This window comes from Sylvia atricapilla, chromosome 1 (genome assembly GCF_009819655.1).
Source record: "Sylvia atricapilla isolate bSylAtr1 chromosome 1, bSylAtr1.pri, whole genome shotgun sequence".
Lineage (NCBI taxonomy): Eukaryota > Metazoa > Chordata > Aves > Passeriformes > Sylviidae > Sylvia > Sylvia atricapilla.
Genome location: NC_089140.1, coordinates 92,540,000 through 92,561,461, shown reverse-complemented (window position 1 = coordinate 92,561,461; position 21,462 = coordinate 92,540,000). Strand labels below are relative to the sequence as shown.

Genomic DNA, 21,462 nt, shown 5'->3' with positions numbered 1-21,462 from the left:
ACAACAACAAAAAAACCCCAAAAACCAGTAATCTACCATTTCTAAATTCTTGTAGGATAGAAGAAATAGAAAAAAAATTAGCTCCACTCCTCAAATAAAGTAATTTTTGTCCTCAATATACAGGTTAGCTTCAAAGACAGGGTAGATGAGAAAAAGAGGCTTGTCTATTCATGTGGTGATGGAAATATGAACAGGATCTGTAATGGCTGAGGAAGGGAGAATGGAAATCCCTTTAGCTCTGCCGGTAAATAATGCCCTATTTTTATGCTTTGAAACATGCAGCTTCATTCTTTATTATTTCATATAGTTTACCAGTTTTTTATCTCACCCAAATATATCTATAAAAATATATTTATATATACAAATATACAAATATATATATATATATATATATATATATATATATATTATTGTCACCAAATTCTTATTCTGCTTGCACACAACTCGGTAGGCATTATTAGTCTGAAGAGTCTTTATTAATATAAAAGAGATGGTAATTAAACATTTGCACTCCCTGAAGTAAGCATAAAATAAAAGACAAACAAGTTTAATGTGCACTTCTCAAATGGGCATCACAAATATAACAAGTACCAAATCTAAAATTAAGATTAAAATTGCTTGCTGGTTTTTGCCTATGTTTCTTAAAAAACAATACCAAAAACAGACCAAAGAAATTGAAACAAAAAAATTCAAAAAACTGGACTGAAGACCAGTCCTTCAGCTACTGATTAACTTCACGCCAGTGAACTGGCCTTGTTGCTCCAGATGTTGCAGAACTAAACCATTCAGGTCCAGCTGCTGGATTTCAAGATCCATCTTCACACTGAGACATCCCACCAGGGCTGTTGAGCCTCTGAGCACCCCGAGGATGCTGTATCTCTACAGCCTGGCCTTGGCCATCACAGCAGGAAAGCAAAGCTGCTGCATTGCTCACGCTAAGATGAAAAGAGGAAAAGATCAAGTTCATACAAACATTTCCTTTCTCAGCTCTCTAGACTTTATTTTTCCAGTTTAACTTACAGCAAGCCTTCCAAACACAGTGCAAGCCCAGAACATGTGGCAAATGTTCATTTCAGGTTCTATTTTCCAATAAGACGGAGCTGGTTTGTATTTGGGGTATGTGCTTTGATGCTCCTGCTCGGAGTCACATGAAAAGTCAACTCAGTTCTTGCTTTTTGCCCCTCAGTTCGTGGGTATTCCCATCACTGCCATTGACACCTGCCCGGCAAGCCTGGAGAAGAGATGGGAGGCTTGTAATGTCTGTTAGCACTTTGTTCTCCTTCCTTAGAAAGGCAGACGATCCTAGGAGATGTCGAGCAGCAGAAAACTGGTTGCACAGGTCTGTGCCGTGTCCTGAGCTTCTGCACATCACGACTTAATGTTTTGGGCAGGATTGTGTAGGAAAAAAATATCACTTTCAAAGGCTCTCAGTGACTAAAAGATGCTGACTGAAGGAAAAAGGTCTGTTAAAATTAAAAAGATCCTCGGCAGAAGACGTAAAGAAGTCAAGTCCCTTCGAGATTCTCAAATTAATAACCTACCTAATTAGTAAGAGCTTCTAGCAGAGAGAGGCAGTCCACCGATTTATTTCAAGGAGGGCGTGGTGGAAACTCTCCTCCCAAACCTGGTGATCTGTGGTCTCAAATTAATGACTCGCAGCACTTTTCAGATCCCAACCCTCTTTCAGGAACAATCAGCGCTGTTGGGAAAAGTTTGTGCGGGTCTCTTTCGTGGCGCACAAGGGGCACCTCCGAGCGCTGGGGGGTGGCACCCGGGCAGCCAGGGCCCCGCGGTGCCGCGGGAGCGCTTCGTGCGCGGCTGCAGCAGCGGGACCCGCCGGCCGCCGCTCCCCGGCCCAATTCCCGCTGCGCCGCAGCCCGCCGGGAGCGCCGGAGCCCCGCGGGGCGTGTCCCGGCTGCGCGGGGGCGTGTCTGGGAGGCGTGTCCGGGGCGTGTCCGGGGCGTGTCCGGGGCGTGTCCCCCGGCTGAAGGCGCCCGCCCGCCGCCGGCCCAGCCGGAGCGCGAGCCCCGCGCGGATCCTGCGGCCGCCGCCGCTGCCGTTGGCGCGCGCGCGCCGGGAACAAAGTGGCCGCGGGAGCGGAGCGCGGCGCGAGCGGGCGGGAGGCGGCGCGGGAAGGGGAGGCAGCGGGGCCGGGAAGATGAACCGGAGTTTCAACAAATCTCAGACTCTGCGGTATCTGGAGTGCAGCGCGGTGGAAGTGAAGAGTAAGGTGAGCAGACCGCGGCGCGGCCTCGGCCGGGAGCGCCCCTGCCCCGTGGTGCTCCCGAAGATGAATGAAGCCCCCCGCCCCCTTCCCCCGTGTCCCCCCTCCCCGCCCGGTGCGGCCGGAGCCGTGTCCCGGGCTCAGCCCGCAGAGCGGTGACGGGCCGGCGGAGAGGCGGGATCACCGCTCCGGGCGCCGCTCCCGGCGAGCCGCCCGTGCCCGGCCCGAGGCGCGACCCTTCCCCGCCCGCCCCCGGCGCGGCGCCCGCCGCTCCTGCTCCGTCTTTTGTTTCGCCGCGGGGGCTCCGGCGGGGGCTCCGTGGGGCGGCTCGGGAAGCGCCGCCGGCCTCGCCTGGCGGGCGGGCTGGGGCTCGGCCCGGGGACACCGGGAGGCGCGGCGGCGGCGCCGCTCCCGCCCCAGCCCTGGACGTTTCTGCCCCCCGGTGCTCCCAGCGGCTCCCGGTAGGCGGGATGGGGCCCCGACGCGTTCTTAGGAGAGGAGCGGAGGACCGGGAGGGAGAGGAGCCGGGTCCCCCCGCCGGTGCTGGCGGCGGCGCGGTCCTGCCGTAGGTCCGAGCCCGGGAGCCGGAGACAGACCTGCGGGAAGCTTCCCCCTCCGGCGGCGGCTGTGCCGGGATACCGGGATCCGCTTGAGCACGCTGGTGGTGCCGGGGAAGGAGCCGAGGTCGGCAGGGCTGCCGCAGCTGGCCGCTCCAGAGGACGGTGTCGAGTGGCTGCGCCTGGCGTGGGTCTTGCTGAGCTCTCGTCAAAGAGACTTTGGTCGCTCTCTGTTGAACCGGCACAGCAAAATCTTGCCTGTGCTTCTGAGGGCAAAAAATAAGTTTGCATTTAATTAAAACTGAGAAATCTCCCCGATAGCTCGTGTGTTACACACATATAACAGGCGAAGTGTAGGTAATGCATAAGTTTAAAAGAGTATGGATAACTTAAATCTTTGCGGGAGTCCCTGATCACCTGCTGAGATGGTGTTGAAGGTGATGTCTTTGGGACTCTGCTTGGTGCTGCTCACTTTTGTCCATTTTTGCTGTTAAAATCTTCGTTCAGATCAAATGGCCTTGAGCAGCACACGGAGCAGAGATGGCTTCAGTGGAAGAAGTACCTCATGTTCAAGGGAGGCTCCAATCATTTCTAAACATGGCACCTGAAATGTGGGTTCAGCTCCTTATTTCCTAACCTCCTGTTGCCACTTGAAAGGGCTCAACTGGCCTAGAAAGTTCTATTTTGCTTCCATAGTCGGAAGGTTTTGGTTCGGCTTGTACTGGTTCTAAGATGTAACCCACCCACAACATTCCTTGTGGCTCCCAAACGCTCCAGATCCTGTCTTCTGAATTATACCCCTTACATTCTATGAGTGTTAAACTAAAGCCTTGACCACATACGAGAATTTTTAAGTTCATCCTCTCTCTTCTACTTCAACATTGCCATGGCTTGAGTTTGTTCTATTAACAATTTGAAAGCAACCTTATAGTAAAGAGCTCGTGGCTTCCCTTAGAGCTGCAGGAATTCTGTAAGTGAATCCAGCCTGGCTTTGTAGACACAGAGTGATGTATGGGGAGACTGTAAGCCTAGGAATGATTTTTGGAGAGATGGAAAATAAACTTATGCGAGTGGGACAGGTTTACTGAAGGCCTTCTTTAGCTCAGAAGCTCATCAGCTCTGTCACTGCTGATGGCCCAGATGTTAGTATGGAGAACTCTATTGCATTGGAAGAAAACTTAAAATAGAGGCTAAATTCCAAATACCCCGTTGAGGGCCTACACCCAGCAATGATCTGTGAACCTGCAGCATGTGTCAGTGGGAGCTGTGCTGCTGTGAATTTCCTGGTGCTGGTGAGTTTTACTGTTAGTATGACTTGGGCACAATAACAGCCAGGCTGTTGATGTAGCAGGCTGCTGGTGCTGACCTTGCAAGATAGTTTTATTTTGCCTGCAAAGCTCATAGGTTCCCTCTCACAGAGTTACTCTCCAGTGATCTGAAGGAGGTACAGTGGAAAGCTCTGGCCAATGGTACCTGGCAAGGTACTGTAAAAAACCCTTATGCCTCTTACAAAAACACAGTGCTCTTGGAGGGTGGCAGCCTTGTCACTGTGGTGGTGTGCTGTGATCGTCTAGAAATACAGAACATTGAGATTTTTTTTTTGTTTGCATGGACTATCTGCGGCTGGGGAAACAAAAAGGTTCAGTAATGCTACTTTTGGTAGCCCCGTGTAGTCAACCTTTTAAACACTTAGTTGCTTGTGTTTTGTAAGTATGAGGCCTGTCTGAGCTTGCCTGAGAACTTGAAAGTTGAGTTTGAGAACTCATGATTTTGCAGCTATCGCCTGAGAGCGCAGGCTGCCAGGTGAGCGGAGGTGGGTGCAGCTCAGCCTCTGCGCCGGGGCATGCTGCTGGCCGGGGATCAAGGGATTCTTGGTGGCTTTTCAAAGGCTGGGGAAGTGGCAGTCCGTGGGCAGGTGGAATCCCTTTTTGCAGAGGAGCTGAGTGTGAGAAGGGTGCTGCTGCTTTTACACAATGGTGTGAAATAGCTTTTCTCCTCTGAAGATTGAGTTTGATCAGAAGGAGCTCTGGAAAAAAAAATGGTTGTGGGGAGTTGGAAGGGAGATAGTTTGCAGATGCTGGGGTTTTGATATCCCTGCCTCTGTTATGATTACCAGGTGGTTCCTTCCTTAAGGGATAAACCAGCATCCTGCCGGTGTCTTGCATTAGTCACAATTCAGAAATGGCTCCTGTGAAATCTGATTTTTCTGGATTTTCTGAATTTCTTTCATTTTCTCAAAAAAACCACCAAGTTCTTGAAAGTCAGTTTATGCCTTTGATTATTGAAAGGGGAGAGTTTGTCAGTGCTAAGTACTACACTTCCCTGGAAATCCCCAAGTATCCTTAAGTTATAAGATTCTTGATGTGTGCCAGAGGGTTGTTACAAACAGGGTTTGTGTGTCTGTATCTGTGTGTTGGAAGAGGGTGGGAGGAGGGAACATCTTGACGGCTGAACTCATTCCAGTTTTCAACATCCTTCTTGTGCCAGAGGGCCAAAACCTGCAGGCAGTATTCCTCTTTTTTTGTCCAGTAGACGTGTGAGGTTTGTGGATGATTGGATTTCAGCGGGTCTGAACCAGCCTGTACCTCTGCTGAACTTAGCCTGGCCCATCACCCCTGCTGGGAACGTGGCCCAAAGCATGCTTCAGCTCACGATTCTCGGGTCTGGATTTCTCATGTCTGTGATTATGTGGTGGGGACACTGGCAGTGATATTTTCTCTGGTTATGTCATTGCAGAAGGATGAGCTTTGTGGCACTGTGTTGTACCTTTTGGGGTATGTCAAGTCACTTTTTTCTCTGGGTGACTGTAAGGTGCTACAAAAGCTTCATGGATCTCTGTGCTGCAGCAAATACTGAAGGGGAAAACCCTCTGCCATCTGTGCACACCTCTGTTTTCAGACATGGTGGTGGTGGAAATTGCTGCAGTCTTCTGATTTAAGAAGTCCCCTTCTGTCTGGCTTCCTGCTTTCTCCCTTCCTCTGCCTCATCCTCAGAGAGCTGGCCTTAAAATAAAAACACTTAAAAGCTTACTGCTAGATAGAAAAGAGGAAGGGTAAAGAAAAACCTGCTTAGGAGTTGGCACATGTCATAAGAAAATATTAATTGAATTGTAATTACACCTTAGCCCTTCTCTCCCGTCTTTCATGACAAAATAAATTAGAAGCTCAGTTCTTATCTAGGTGTTGTCTCTGTAGCTCAGGATTAATGTTTCAGCCCTTTTAGACAGGATCTGAAAACACATTATCTTGCTGGCTTAGAACAACTGTGTATTCTCATGTGTCTAGTACTTACTGGCTCCTTTCCTCTGTTGGGTGACAAGTGAAGTGTCTGTCCCCTCTCAAGAAACTGCCTCTAATCTCTGAAAAAGGTTTCCAGATGACCCTTTCTCTCCCCTTTTCTCCCTTTTGCCAAGAGCTCCAGTGCCTGCAGTGTGTGGGGCTTTTTGTGTTTGTTTTGTTTGGGATCTTGTGGCCACAGGCAGAGTTCTTAGCCTATTTTTCATTTTCTCTCTTTAGCTTTACAGAGAGGTTACAGGCTTCTTTGCTTCTTTGAATATAGGCCTTCAGAAGAACAAATACTTTTAAAATAGGAATTTTTGTATTAGTGGAATACATACATGGAACTTGTTCTTGAACTCCATGTAGCCAGTCTTCTTTTGTTTTGCTCTGAGTGAAAGGAGATTTTATTTTTTGTTCCCTTGAATATTATACACAGTTTTTCAAACGGGGGTAATTATCAACCCGAATGTGTATTTCTATTCCAATCTCTTAGATATTTTGGAATTGTAGAAGTATAAGATTGCCTCGGGCCTTTAAATGATAGCACTTTGAATTGTTTCTGAAAGTGTGTGTTGGGTTTTTTCCACTTTGAAACTGACAGGTCCATGTTTCTGGCTTAAAAGCAGCAGAGTACTGTTTTTCTGTTACTACTATATGAATTCCTGTGAACTGTATGTACTAGTAAGAATTAATTTTCATGATTTCAAAGATGGCTAAATGTACTCCTTGTTTCCTGATAAAAGCGCTTTGCAAAAGAACTCTTTGTTGTTGAAGAACCCTCTGGGACAATGGAACTTTTGATAGTGGCTGAGGATTGTAAAAACACAGCTACCTGACTCACGTGCTGTCACATTTCTGCTGTATTAACAGTGTCATGTTTTCTTGCATTGCAAAGTGATTTACAAATTAACAATAACGTGACTAACATCCTACTATTATAAACAAACTCATTAAGATAAATGGAACCAGTTAATTGTAACCATATTTTTTATACTCTCTTCTCCTATTCTGTTTTGACTCTCATTAAATGTTGGTGTTTAGGTGGGTGCCGTAAATGCATCATTGATACATTTTTAATCATTTTCTGATGTATCCTGAGGAGACATGATAATGTTACGGTGTTCAAAGACCAAAAGCACATTTGGGATCAGCTGTGCTCTGTGCTCTCACAAAGTCACTAGCAGCTGAAAGACTGTTTTGGTCTTAGGCACATGTAGCAGTCAGGGCTTTAGCAAGCCTGCCCAGCTGCCATAGATGGAGCATTCAAACAGCTTGTGGTGCTTTGTCCTGCTCACGTGTTGTTGTTCCTTCTTAGAAGTGTGCCTGTGCTGTTACATAAAGATCAATGGTTTAAACCTTTTGCATCTTCTCCCCTGCCAAAGTTGCTGATATTGCATGTCCACATGACTGTTCAGCTATGGCAGTATATGTGTACACACTGTGGATTTGAAACGTATAAAGTGTGACATCAGACAGTGTTAAAACTGCAGCAATAGCAGTAAGAGCAAGCCTGCTTTTAATAGCCTCCTTTAAAGAGATTTTAAAGGTCTGCTTCTGCACTGTCTGGTGCTAACTGAGAGAAGTCTACAAATTGTGTTTTCCAGCCTTGTGTACTTTGATTTCACTCTAACCCTGAAGCTGTACAGGCCTTCTGAAGTTTTAAGAAAAGTTTTCCATGTGTAGCACACTTCAAAATAGATCAAAAAGCAGCACACTGTTTAAATGCTACAAAATGTTAAAACAGACTTCAAGTCCGCTTAAAGTTTTTAAGCAGTACTTTAGATTCTTCCAAGTTAAGGTCATACTTGTCATACCTGGCATAAAACTAAAATAAGTGCAGTAAAAAGCCCTGTAACCATCTGATTTAACTTCTGTTTTTGAGCTTGAAAACATATTCGATTATATGCAAACCAAATGTGGCACGGACTGAGAAAACCGCAATGCTTCCCCCTCTCAAATGAAGACAGTGTGCCACAGTAATAGCAACTTGAGACAGTCTGGATTGTTGCAAAACATGTCAAAAGAAAGAGACTGTAAACATTAATCTCTTAAGAGGTGTTGCCTCTGTTCCTCTCCCTCCCAGTTTGCTGGCCTTCTCACAGCAGGTATTGTTCTTATTCTGATGTGCTAAATAGCACCTGCTAAACTCCTGGTTCCTCTTTCATTACAAACCTTTGTTTCTCCTAGTAGGATAGCTTTCTGAAGTGGTCATACCTAGTAACCATAGGTCTGTCTGCTAGGTGACATGAGAGAAAGTGACCGCAGCTTTCAGCTGAGCCACAACAGTGGATCCTGTGCATGCTTGCTGCCCTTCACAGCAGAGAGGCCAAACCTTTCAGCTGGAAAGTGTGGCACAGACAAGTGTCTGTGCGCAGTTCTCTTCAGGTGACAGCTGCAATAAGCACCAGCGCAGTGTAACTCTCTTCTCTGACCTGTACTCTGGCGCTGTGGGAGCACAGTGTCCCTAGGAGATACAGGGAAGGCTGGAACATAGCTTTGAGCTAGCTGGTGTCACAGCATGGTGTGATGGAGGATATGCTCTGGTGCTCAGGTTTGATGTAGTCTCAGGTCTGCCTTATCACAGAAAGATGGTAGTTCCCTCCAACAATGTTTCTGAAGCAAGTATATTGGTATGGGCTTGGGTACCAGCAGTGGCTAACTGGATGGTTGGCACTGACCAGAAGGCTGCTGTCTTTGTGTTCCAGTATTCCCATGCTTTCCCATTCTTGATCCTGCCTCCAGCTTCTCTCCCTTTTGTAATACTTCTTCGTCTAGTAACTTGGGAATTTCTGATTTGCTTAAAACTTCAGCCAGCCAGTCTGTCTTATGTGAGTAGTCTTCTCAAATTTAGTCTCGCCACACTGAAACAGTCCTAAAGGACACTGAACAATGGACCTTTCAAGTTTAAAGAGCACCTCAGAAAATTAAATGTTGTTTACAGTCAAGTCAGAAAGGAATGTCTTCCGTGTGAGGTTAAAATACCTGTGGAGGCTCTGTCTAACAGGCTCCAGGACTAGCCACCTCCAAGGAGTTCTTGAGAGGTGCAGTTAATAGTGCCTTCCCCTGTAGTCCCTTATCATTCCCTTTGTGAGAGACTTTGGGTGCGCTTAATCTGAGCTTCTAGGAACCAAAAAAGGTTTTGCAAGGATTCGCTGCTTGCCTCTAATTACCTTTACAATGGCAGGCCAGGAGTTAAAAGATGAACTGTAGCTTGGGAGACATTGCCTCCCTCTAAGTGAAGGCAAAATCTCCTGGTACAGAGGTATTCCCGTTCCCACTGGAAATGCCAGAAGTTGGTTCAAGCAGCAGTGTCTGGGGAAGGGTGTGGTGCACCAGCCCCTGGGCCACCCAGCCTTGTGCCATTCCTCCTTCCTCCCTGCACAGCTGTTCCCAGGCCCCCTTCAGGTCTGGCCAGGGGTGTGCGTGCATCTGCATCAAATTACTTCTCTGCAGCTGTTGCTGGCACTGAGCTCATCGGGAAACCTCTGGCGGCAGCTAAAAGGGCCTTAAATAAGTTTGCAACCAGCCAGAGCCCTTACTGGTTACAGGTTTCTTGTATCCACGTGGATACCTCTCAGTAAATGTTCCGAAAGTGGTTTGCTCTCTCTGGAGACCTTTAGTAGGGCAGAGCTGCCTTTCTGCAGGAAGGGTTCACGGGCTTATCACAGTGTTGACCAGACCTGATTGCTTTGTCCCTCTGGGTGGCAAGGTGCTGAATCTTCTTTTTCTCCCTCATGCTGATGGTGACCTGCCATGGATGTGTGCATGCTGTGCTGTATTTGTGCTTAAGCTCTGTGGTATTGATAGAGGGTGTGTTGCATAAAAGTACAGGACCATCTAGGTGTATGTCATTTGCAAACAGACTTTGGTTTGTTCCCAGAGATGCAGGGGACTGGAATAAAGAAAGGAAGACATTTGATTTTGGAAAGGGAGACTTGACACTTAAATCACAGATTTATTTTCAAGGTTTTGCTTTCCTGCAAAGAATTGTTTCTTGAAGGAGAACAACACTAGAGGTTTAAATGTCAGGTGAGGCAGTGAGGAAGGCTGGCAGTGCTTGGAGGCAGCGTGACAGAGATGGTAGGGGAAAAAGCAGCTACATGAGTGACCTGATAGGAGAGGAACTACTGGAGCAAGGCTGGCAAAGAAGGGCAGGATGCTTCCAAACAGGCAGATAAAATTGTTTTTGTGGATAACTCTTTTCACAGACTGCTATGCGGTAGTGCGGCAAAATAAGCAGTGTAGTAGTCTAGTTCCCAAGAACTGTGAAGTAAGGTAGGTGAGGCAGGGGAAAGAGTAACCTTGGCTTTAAGTTTCTCTTGGCTGACAGCCAAGCATCTGTGAAGAGGTCTCTATGAGACTGAATGTGAGGTGCATCTCATGAGCAGAAGGTGATGGGAACAGAGAGAGAAGAATTTCTCTTCCAAGGAGATGCAGAAGAAAGAAAAGTTATCCTAAACTGAGCCTTACAGATCTCTGGAGAGGGTTGAAGGAGTTACAAAGTTTGTTCATAAAAGGAAAAGCAGAGATGTGAAACATTGTGTCAAAGAAGCAGGAAAAAGAAGGGGAACCGGTGATTTTCTTTGGTAAGAGAAACTATTCCAAACATTTAAGATACTAAAGCACGGCTATGTTTTTCTGGGACAGTAAAAGGAGGGAACAGAAGGAAGAAGGGTAGAAGTATGGCATGATGTCAAGCAGGCAAAAAGTCTGGGGGAGAAGATAGTGAAATTGTGTCCCTGATGGGATTTCTATGAAGGCCAAATAGAAGAGAGGCTGTCTTGCTCTTGTGACTCTCCCTTGGAAGAAATAGCAATATGTGAGCAGGGGACTGAACAGAACATGAAATCTCACACCTTCCACCAGCTCCATCATTTCAGTGAAGCAGAGCTGCTCTGGGGCAAGCCATTGAAGAGAGAACTTGTTGCAGAGAACATCTGCGTGCTTGGTGGCTTCTTGCCACTAGTGACAACCACTCGGAGACTGGGAGCAGAGCCAGAGAATGCTATGTGAGCTGGGGAAGATATAACTGGGGAAGAAAAAGGGAACAGAAAAACAGACATGAATGTGACAGCAGAGCTCTGAAGTCCCAGGTGAAGTCAGCAAGCACAAAACCATTTAACTGCCTTCCCTCCTCCTCTTTCTTGCCCTCTGCTCATTGTCACTGATAAAGCATCCCTGATTAGGTTTTCCCAGTTTTGAAAATCTCACATGTAAGCAGAAATTACAGTCTATGCAAGGATGAAAGTGTTTAGTTTTCTTTCTGTTCTTGATTTTTTTTTTTTTACTTCATGGGAGAAGTAGGTGGCTAATGTAATTCATGTTTATTGCTAAATGTTGCTCTTTGATGTCTTCTTATTACAATAGTCTGATTTCAAAGCCAGCAATAAACTAGAGGGATGGCACCTCATAAACATAGGGCTTCATTTTTGGCCCTGTAAACATTCTTGAAACTTAAAGGAAAAAAAATAGTTGCACTCTTTTGCTTGCAAATAACTCCTTCATTTCACAAAATAACAGCTCTCTAAGTAAACAAACCTCAAAATCCCTCATCTCCTCTGGCCTCGTGTCCTCTAGCCAGAAAAAAAAGCCACAGTGAGCAGTTGACTGCTCTTGATCCTCTGTGTAAGTTTTGATCAGCTGTGTCTTTTTAAGCTAGCTGTGTCTTCCTCCTTTAACACAACTTTTATCAGAACACTTCTGGGCATCTGTTTTTGTTCAGGGTTCCTGCCTGATGTGTTGCATTTTGTTGTGTGCTTTTTGTCATCAAACTGCAGACAACAAATACAGTGATTGGCTGATACTTTGAGGATCTTGGGATGGACGTTTTTTTTTTGTGAAACAAAATGTACAGTTCTTTCTAAGTTGGTTTTTTTTTCAGTCATAATAAGCTCTGTCAGACTGAATTCTTTTTAAGTTCCCTGCATTCCTCCTGTCTTCTGCAATACTGGATGCAGTATTTGCATTGGTTAAATAGGTCTGAGTAATTTACTTCATTATGGTAAACTAATCTGCTTGTTAAAACTCTTAGTTTTTCAAACAATGTAATACAGTATTGTTCCAGCAGAAACTTTGCTGGCAGACACCAGTCCTTGTGTATCTTTCTGTGAAGGGGTATGATAAGATGGACTTTGTGACTTAGAGAAGCAGATCAGTCGTTTTGGCTATCAGAATTTGTAGTTTCTGTAAGATACACGGTGGATGTTATCTTGAAATCCTGGCTGAATACAATGCAGAGCACCCAGTCTCCAAGCTGAGTTGTACTGCAAACCCCATTATTGCTGTGATACTCTCTATCAGCCTCATTAGGGATGATGAATGAGCTGAAGCAGTTTTTTCCCCTCTTCTGAAAAGACCTGCTGACAATGGTTGCTGTCTGTGTATGTGCACAGGGGGAATAAATCAGCTAAACGATTACTACAGTAATACTAACCTTTAAACAAAAAAAAAAGAGTCAGTCTCATTATCAGCCTAAATCTCTTGACTCTTCCCTTCTTTACAGAATCACCTTCTAGCTCCTTTGCCTTAAAAAGCTGGGTCATGCAGAAAGCACAAGTGAAATCTTTTGCATTTGTTTACTGCTGTGCTATTCCCAGGCAAATGAAATTGACTCTTGGGCCTTTCCTAAGGCTGAGCATGTGAACAAGTCAATTTGACTGTACAGCATTCCTGTCAGACCTCAGTGCCCCAAACCTGCAGTGGCATTCCCGCACGTCAGGCTCCACTGATGCAGTAGTTTCCAGTGTGCCTGCAGGGGCTAGGCTGGGAGGCTTGGCCCTTTTGCCAGCTGTCTTCTCATGCGGCAACTTAAGCTGAGCTTTCGGTCATATCAGCCAAGTGCAAGTAACCATCCTTAGTTCTCTGCTCTGTCCTTTTCTGTCACTTTCGTGCTGGGTGCGATGTCCCTGCCCAGGACCTGAGCTCTGCCTCGGCTGTGTTGGGCAGAGCAGGTCATATGGGTTCCCTCAACCCATCTGGCCATGGCTCCCGGGGGGCTGTGTAGGGTGGGTGTCCTGCTGCCTGGGGTACAACTGCACAGCAGCTGCTTCCTCCAAAGTGCCATGCCTGCTAATGGTCCTGAACAAGCTGTCCACTAAACAAATGGCTGCTGGGATTGGCGTCTGAGTGCCCTGGCGTTTTGGCTAAGGGAATCCCAAGGAATCCTGGGTTCCTGTTCAGGTGTGCAGAGCAGTAGATGCAGCTCTAAGAAAGACCTTGTTCCTGCCCCTTTAGTTTTCTCATGTAGATAGGTGTTAAACTTGACGCTTGAAAGATGGCTTTTTCTAGATTGACTCTAAGAAAAAGAAAACTTTAGGATACTTTTTAAATTAAAAAACTTAAGCTTGAAGTGTGTCCACAGAAGTAAGTTGCCACTTGGATTTTTCTGGAGAGGAGCAGGGAGTAGAGGACAAAGGAGAACTGTTTTTCCTCCATTGGAACCAGCTGTGGTTTTTCACATTTTGTGCATTTAGATGGGCACTCTGAAACCCAAACTGGAACTAGCAGTTAATATTGCAAACAAGCAGCGTAATTTGACTAAACAAGCTTTCAGAGGATCACAACCAGGCTTTGATGCTCAAGAGTGGGATTTTCATAACTGCGGAAGTAACTTGAGAACATGCTTGTGCCCAAAGCCAGTAGGGTTATGTTGGCTTCTTTTTATCCTTTTTCCTTGAAGATGATTATGGTGATGATTCATACTTCTAGTCTCAGCAAAAGAGTGGCTTGCATGGATAGTTGATTTAACAGCTGAGAACCTCTAAGCAAGTAATTCTCCATTTTGAGGAAAGATTTGTCTAGAGAAGATGCTCCCCCTTTTCATTCCTTTTGTGTGCTTGTTAGTTTTGTGTCTCTGGTTTCTAGCCCTGGTGCTGGCTGACTTTGCAAAGAAGAACTTCCATGAGGTTCTAGTTAGAGCCTTACTTGTTCTTGGATTTCTGGCTGTGGTTCCATGTGTTCAAGAGTGAGTTAGGGTAGTTTTAGATGTTCGGTTGATGAACAGTAGTTTACTCATACTATACAATCTGAAATATTTCATTAAATGTACCAGAAAGGTGATTTAAGCTCTTCAGTCTAACTAGATGCCTGTTTTCATTATTTTAATTTCCTTAAATAGAGGATCAAAATTTTCCCTCCTGTTCTTAACAGCGTATTTTGTTTCTAATATCAGAAATAAGGACCATTAAAATCTTCTCCTCAGTCACTTTGACTTACTTAAAACAGCTTCATGGATTTATAACATTTTCTATTGTCTTGTGCCAAATCACACCCTCCTACTCCTGCTGTGGGTGGTTTTTTTTTGGTTGTGGTTTTTTTTGGTTTTTTTTTTTTTTTTTTTACAATCACTTAATGGTCTATAAAACTTTAAAAATAAAAACCAGTGGAGTGACAGAAAAATTAAAGCCATGAAAACTAACTTTCCTTCTGCTGCATGGATTGCCAGGAAATTCAGGGGTCATGTAGAGCGAGTGTGTTTTCTAATAACAAGCTGTGTGCTCACATGCCATGCTTCTTTAAAGGTCTTGTGGTTGGGATCCCAGTGGTATTGATGGGAAACGTGCAAAGCATTTTTATAAGGTTGTTTGAATAGCTGAGTAACTGCTTTTGAAAGCAGTAGAGTGAATATTTCTGCTTTGGAGAAGAATGGTTCTGTGGATGCCTGAGATAATGATAATGAATGGCAGACCTTCAAAGTTAAGTCCTACAAATGCAGTTTTCATTTAGAGGATTTAATGAAAACTTAATGTTTTAAAAATGGGATTTCTTTTAAGATGGAGCACTTGAGTGTACCTGTGATACCTTGGTAGCCATGGTTATGTTCTGATGGGAGGACCTAAAAGGCAGTTAGTAGACTTGTAAGCACCGACATGTGACTGTATTCAGCCCAGAATTGGTTTGAATAGTAGAAGTTGCACTATATGATCTCAGAAGTCTTTTCCAAGCTGACTGAACCAGTGGCTCTAATTCTGTGAAAAGAGAGGTCATGTATACCACATTCAGGTGCCAAACTGGAGGATTGGCCTGTGGTGACACATCTGCTGATGCTCTGTTTGCTTTCTCTTGCAGTTTGGGGCAGAGTTCAGAAGGTTCTCCTTGGATCGCTACAAGCCAGGAAAGTTTGAAGACTTCTACAAACTAATTCTTCACATCCATCACATAGCCAACCTGGAAGTGATGATTGGATATGCTGATGTGCATGGAGACCTTCTCCCTATTAATAATGACGACAACTTCTTCAAGGCTGTTTCAAGTGCTCATCCTCTTCTCAGGGTTTTTATCCAAAGACAAGGTAAGATGCAGTTCCGTTTCAGTGCCTCGAAGTGTGCTGTGGCACGGAGAAGAGTGGATTTATGGCACCCATTTAAAGGCTGAAATCATGTAAGAGGCATCTAGGAGCCATCTTGCTCCTCCTCACAGGCACTTCATTGCAGCTGGCAGGAATGGCGTGGCTTCATGGCAGGGAGAGGGACTGCACTGCTGCCTGTAAGATGTTTGAAGGGTGCCATGCTGAGAATCACCACGAGCCCCTTTGTTGTCTGAGGCGAATGTGCCTTGTGCTGCTGGTACTGTGTCATCATCACCTGAGCATGCTAAGTGCACCATTCCACTTGGTGGAGGGAGGGGATCTTAGTACTACTACTTCACATTTAGAAATCTTATATATCCATCTTGATAGTCAGTGTCATACCCAAGTTACTGATGCCTGCATGTGAATGCACACAGATGTGTAGTTCTGAAAGGAAAAAAAAATTGTCACAAATGGCATCTTGTTTGACTGTGTTAACCTGGTAAACAGGCAAATGATGATTTTTCTTCCCTTCTGTCCTAACACTAAGGAATAGTGATTCTTCCCATTTTGAATTATCAAGCAAACCTGGGGCAGACTTGCCTGAATGTCAAGATGACATCAGGTGTAAGTGTATTGTGTGTTGTTCTCCGTAAGGACCATGTTTGGCAGTCGCTTCAGAAGATGACTGGCTTTTATATATAACAAGGTGTCTTCTCATAGAGCTTAAATCCCAGGGCAACCTAACACTGTGTTAGCACTTCCTCCACAGGTTTTTTTTCAGCCATGTAGTGATTTATAGCACAGGGCTTTTGGAATTAAGATCTTGTCAGCAACAGATTCAGAAACAAGACTTGATTTGAGACTTCGAGCAGTCATGTAGCTTTTTTTGGCTTGGACTCTTGCTGTGTACTGATAAGGATTTAGCAGGAGGCACCAGCCTTCTCATTGGTGTGAGCTGGTGTAGTGTGTGGTTTGATTTGGTGCCATCAAATACACCCAGGGCTGTGTGGCTCCTGTCTGTTCAGAGCGTATTGTCTGCCACCTTTTAGGTGTGATTTTTAAATGCTCAAGCAGCCAGTTGAGAAGAGGGTTTGGAGCAGTTTGTTTAGTTGGTCTGTCTACTAGGTGAGTGGAAATGTCTGTGGGAGAAAACTTGCTCCTCCTCCTTGGGCAGAAAGTGCAAATGTGGATCACAAATCCAATTAGGTCTTCTTGCAGTGCCTGTTAGGGCTTGTGAGTGTTCATGGTGGGTCAAGTCATGAGAAATCCTTTGCATGACCTTGTCATGCCTACCTCAGTTTAAGTTTGTTCATGTCTCTGCATCAGTCCTGTTCAGAACACAGTTGTCTGTGCTGTGGACAGACTGCTGAAACCACTGACCTAACCCTGCATTGGGAGGGGTTTGCCATGGAAATGCTGATCACAGAAATAGGCAAATCAGAGAACTGTTGCCTACATCTAGAAAATATTCTCCCTCTTCTTCTAGAAGTGTGCTGGTTATCAAGGTTTCTAACTTTTAACCTTAATGGAAAAGGGCAATACTTCCTTTTAAAAAAGCTTTTATTTTACCTGTTGCTCAGTCTGAAGAATCATGCTGACAAGTAAAGGAGGACAGGCCTGTTCTTCCTCATGTGTGGCAAAGTCTGAAATCTTTCCCAACACACCTTCTCCCTCTATAAAGCTGAAAGGAACAGTAAATTCTGGCCCATCCCTTTGCTCAGTGCTAACTTTCATAAGGGACTCCTGAGGTTAACATTTGAGATTCATACTTGTGGATGGTCCCTATCAGTCATGCTCATCTCCTTTGCCTAGACAAAGCCTTTAGAAATTTCTCTCTTCAAGAATGAAGGTGAAGTCTTCATCTCTTTTTCCTTTGCTCTGCTGGGGGGATAGAGCAGTCCTGGTCCTTCTGTTGGAGACCTGCACAAGAGAACAAGGTAGCTAGCAGCAAGAAATCATTATGCCATTCAGGGGAATGTGGTGTGCCTGCACCCTAAATTCTGACTTCAGAGGCAGGCAATTAGCGTGACAGGGATGCTAGTAAAATATGTGAGCAGTGCTCTCCTGGGCCTTTGAAGGAGACTGCAGAGCATGGGCTCTCTAGGCTGTTGGATCAGGGCTCACTGCTTTCCAGTGGGGGTAGTCCTGGCAGCTGGCTGCCAGAGGTTGTTCTTGCAGTGCTGTAGAGTAGGGGGAGTTCCAGGGAGCAGGGCACAAGTATGCAGGCGTAGAAGGACTGAATAGTTGAAGGTCAGGTCTCTTTTTCTAGCATAGCAAACTGTTTATCAACTGCATGATTAGTCATGCTGTCTGTTTTCCCAGTGTAGAGCTGAGTTACCCTTTCTCTTGTCAGGTCAATTTCACAGTCATGTTAAAACACTTAAAACATTATCCGAGTGGCAAAATAGGTAACATAGTCTGTGAACAATAGTCAGGCAAGAATTTCCTAGTTTGATGGTTTTGTTTGCCTTGGTGTCTGAGCATAGTTTTGTACTTTTTCAGTTCAAAAGCCTTTCTCTCACTTGTCCCCAGAGGCAAACATTGTGCTCATTGCCTGGACTCTTCATGCCAGGTTGGTGTCCAGGTATGGGATGGCTGTTTTATTCCCCTTTCTCTCCTTTTGTTTTTTTTGGTTCAGATCTCCTGAGCCCCGATTTTTTCAGGATCACAGTAGTCCCACACAGGGAATGTTAGTGCTTATTAGCCAGCTGTTTTAATAAGGACTAGAATTGGTGTTCTCAGTGGGCTTGCAACAATTGCTGTCCATAGTTTTTGAGTCTTGAAGAATCTGGGACGTTTGCAGGTAATGTTTGAGTAAAGTGAGCTATAGCAAGTTTTTATAGTTCATAGTGATTTGTCTGCTTAAAGTATATGGTGCTCTCTTTTTTTTTTTCCCCTCCAATACCAAATTACAGTGTGGACAAAAATCCTAATTAGAGAACTAGGCTATAAAAAGAAAAAGCAGTTTTCCTTTGACTTGCTTTCCCAGGCTGCGAGTATGGGTCATGTCCTGTGTTGTAAACTGACGTGGCTCTTTTGGCTTCATTAGTACAGTAGTGATTTACATCAACTGATGCTTTGAGCATGAGGATTTGTTCAGTCAGCTGTAACTGATACCAAACATACTCCCTATGGAAGGTGCCTGCTGCTGTGGAAGGAATAAATGTCTCAAAGACCTTAGAACAATGCAGGAACTTGAGGATGTGTTTGACTTGCTCCATAATAACTTTTGCATTTTAGCCAAGACCTGCATCAAGGAGGAGCTTAACTGATGATGCTGATCATGTTTTTCAAGACTGTTCTGTCTTTGTCTGACTTAAACTTCAGCACTTGAAACAATCTCCTGTATATTGCAAAAATATTTAAGTGTAAGCTATGAATTCAAGTAGAAACATAAACCAGAAAGACTGAAAGGAGTGAAAGGAGTTAGTATTGTGTACTGTGGATGCATTACATTTTTTCTTGTATGATTAAATGAAATGAAATCGTTATCAAATCTTTAATGCCTGTCTCACAGAGGCACAGTATGTGTTCAAACTGATCTGTATTGAAGCATCTTAAATAGAATGGAATAAATAGCAGAATTATAATGAATTCCTCATTGTAAATCTGCCTCAAATGACTGCTTTCTGTGGAAGAGGGGGGTATAAGGATTTTAGTGGAGGTCTACCAAGTAAAAGAGATCTGAGAATTTTTCCTCTTTTGCTTGTGTTACCTACTGGGGTGTGTTCAACCTAGAAAGTTCAGAAACTCAAGGAAGTATGGCAAAATGAACAAGCTGATCACCCTGTTAGTACTCTGTGCAGTGCTGGTTTATTTTTTTCAAGTGGCATGTCTAGGGCCAAGTATAGCAAGCAGAGTGAACAGAGTGGTTAACTGAGCACACCACTGTAAATCCAGGTTAACAATTCTGATTCTGATACTGGGAGAACTGGTAAAGGCTGTTGGTGACCAGACCATCACTTCCTACCAGGGTCAGCAGGGTTTATAGTGTTTGCATGGGCAGTAACAGAAAATCTGCTGTAGCTCAAGTTGCAAAGGAGGTGGGAGAGGTGGTGCACAGCCTATCTGGTCTCATCCTGTTGCCAGACTGAGGTCAGATGAACTCACCTGAGAAGCCTTTCTGTTTTGTCCACAACAGGAGGTATGTTCTGATTCCATAAGAATAACAAAAAATTAATCAATGTAAGGGCACTTTGTCAATCTTAAAGCAAATTCTAGATCAAAATCACAATCTTTCCATCAGTAAAGTTATTTTTAAAGCTTTCTAAAGGTTTAAATTGTTTCATTATAAGTGTCGTGCAAGCAGGAGACAGATGAAGCACTGAAGTGTCAGGTGACAAATTTGTATTTCAGGTTAAGTTTGTCAAGTGTTACACTTCTTGTAGGAAAATGAAAGGCAAAAAGAATCTGAGCAAGCTGAAAAGCATTCTAATAGCCAAAACACTAAACTACTCTCCACAGCAAAATGGAGCAGGGCCTTATAGCATAAAGTAGTAGTTACCTGCAGCTGTTAATTGACATGGATGAAATTTAGAGAAGCCTGTTGACTCCTGATACCTGTGTTGTCTTGCATTTTCCAACTTGGAAAACTGATAGTGTGTAAAAAGCCATCAAGTACCACCTTCAGAAATTTGATATAAGTGTATTTTCTTTTGTAGTATATTTTTTAATAGGTCATTAGTGTTACAGTAAACCAGTACTGAACACCAGTCATTGCTTTCCTCCTTCAGTGGTTAGAACTGCTGTCTACCATCAGTTCTCACTTAAATCTTGATCCAAACCAACAGGAGAAAAACGTGCTTTTACCTGGTTGGGTTTTGGATTTGGCTTGTTTTACTGTAAAGATTGCAAGATGCTGTTTTTCTCCAACTGCATACAGTGACTAATGTATTTAAACTGCTCTGCCATGCAATGTATTTGTGCATGTTCAGAAGCAGTTCATAACTCTGCAATTTGTTATTTACCTGGCAAAGTTTTGTGCAGCTCTAAGTACCAACATCTGTGCTTAGCTTTCTTTTATTATAAAATCAGAGCAATCACACTCAGTTTTAAAATAAAAATGTGCTAATGGGAATCATGCCCAGGTCTGCCTGAAAAACCAGTGGTGGGTTGTTTTATTGTCTTTCATACTCTGAGCAGATAATCCCCAGGAATGGTTGTTGGCTGTCTAACCACATGTGTTAAACACAAAAACTGGCTTTGAGGCAACAGCTATTTCCAGCTACCTAAAACTTTTAACTCTCTGCTCAGCAGCCTTCTAGAGTGGGTACAGTTGGAAAAGTTTGAATTCAATTATTTCACATCTTTTTGGTTCTTCAGTAACCATCCTGTTTGTTTTGCAGCACAGACATTGACTTGGTTTTCTCAAAGTGTTGTATTTCTACAAAAGATCAATGTTATTTTAGTGCTTTTGTCAAAGGTATTTGATATATTAAAAAATACAGCAGGTTGCAGCACATATTTAGGGAAAATACTGAACTACTTCTGGTTTTCCTTTTGTTGAGCTGAGAAGATTTTCACACTGGTCTTTTAGGAGTCTGAGGGAATAGAATAAATTTTATTAAAATGCAGAGAAGGTGATTTGAGGTCTTCATTTTGTCTGCTCCAAAGCAGGGTGGGAGGGTGAAGAAGAAACTGCTGACACTCGCTGTAGCTCATGGGTGCACTGGAGGATGTGGCCTTGCTGTTGGTCTGTCTGTCCCAAGGCTACTTCCCTGTGTCCTCTGCCCTGGCACTAATGTGCCCCAGTGGGCTGGGCTCCCGAGTCAGCTCTTTGGCAGAAAACAAGTTGCTTCAGTGAGGAGCTAGCATGGGATAGGCTGATTAAAGCAGCTGAACACTGCCGTGAAGCCTCTGTTTTCTGGGTGGAAGAACTTGTCTGCTTCTAGCCTTTGGAAGTGTGCAGTTCCACTGGATTTGGGAAGGAGGCAAAGCATCTTGGCTTAGCTTTGACAAGATTAGAGGATGGTGGTAAATTTTGTTCTAGTATATAGGAATTGCTGCTAGGCTTATATTAAATCCCTTCATGACTTCAGAAACATTTCTGCTTTTGAGCTGCAGGGGTCTTTGAAAGCTTGTCAGGCCACGTAATCTTTGTTCTACTCAAGTACT

At 44.4% G+C, this 21,462-nt stretch overlaps 1 protein-coding gene across 1 annotated transcript in view; it reads left to right on the top strand.

Annotated features, from left to right (window-relative positions):
* The first annotated feature begins 1,648 nt into the window (after positions 1-1,648).
* Positions 1,649-21,462, top strand: part of LOC136366742 (partitioning defective 6 homolog gamma-like) — a 64,462-nt gene continuing 44,648 nt past the window's right edge. The window contains 6 exon segments of the mRNA XM_066328019.1: positions 1,649-1,762; positions 1,764-1,977; positions 1,980-2,033; positions 2,036-2,138; positions 2,140-2,230; positions 15,126-15,348. Of these exon segments, the coding sequence (XP_066184116.1) occupies positions 1,649-1,762; positions 1,764-1,977; positions 1,980-2,033; positions 2,036-2,138; positions 2,140-2,230; positions 15,126-15,348 (799 nt within the window).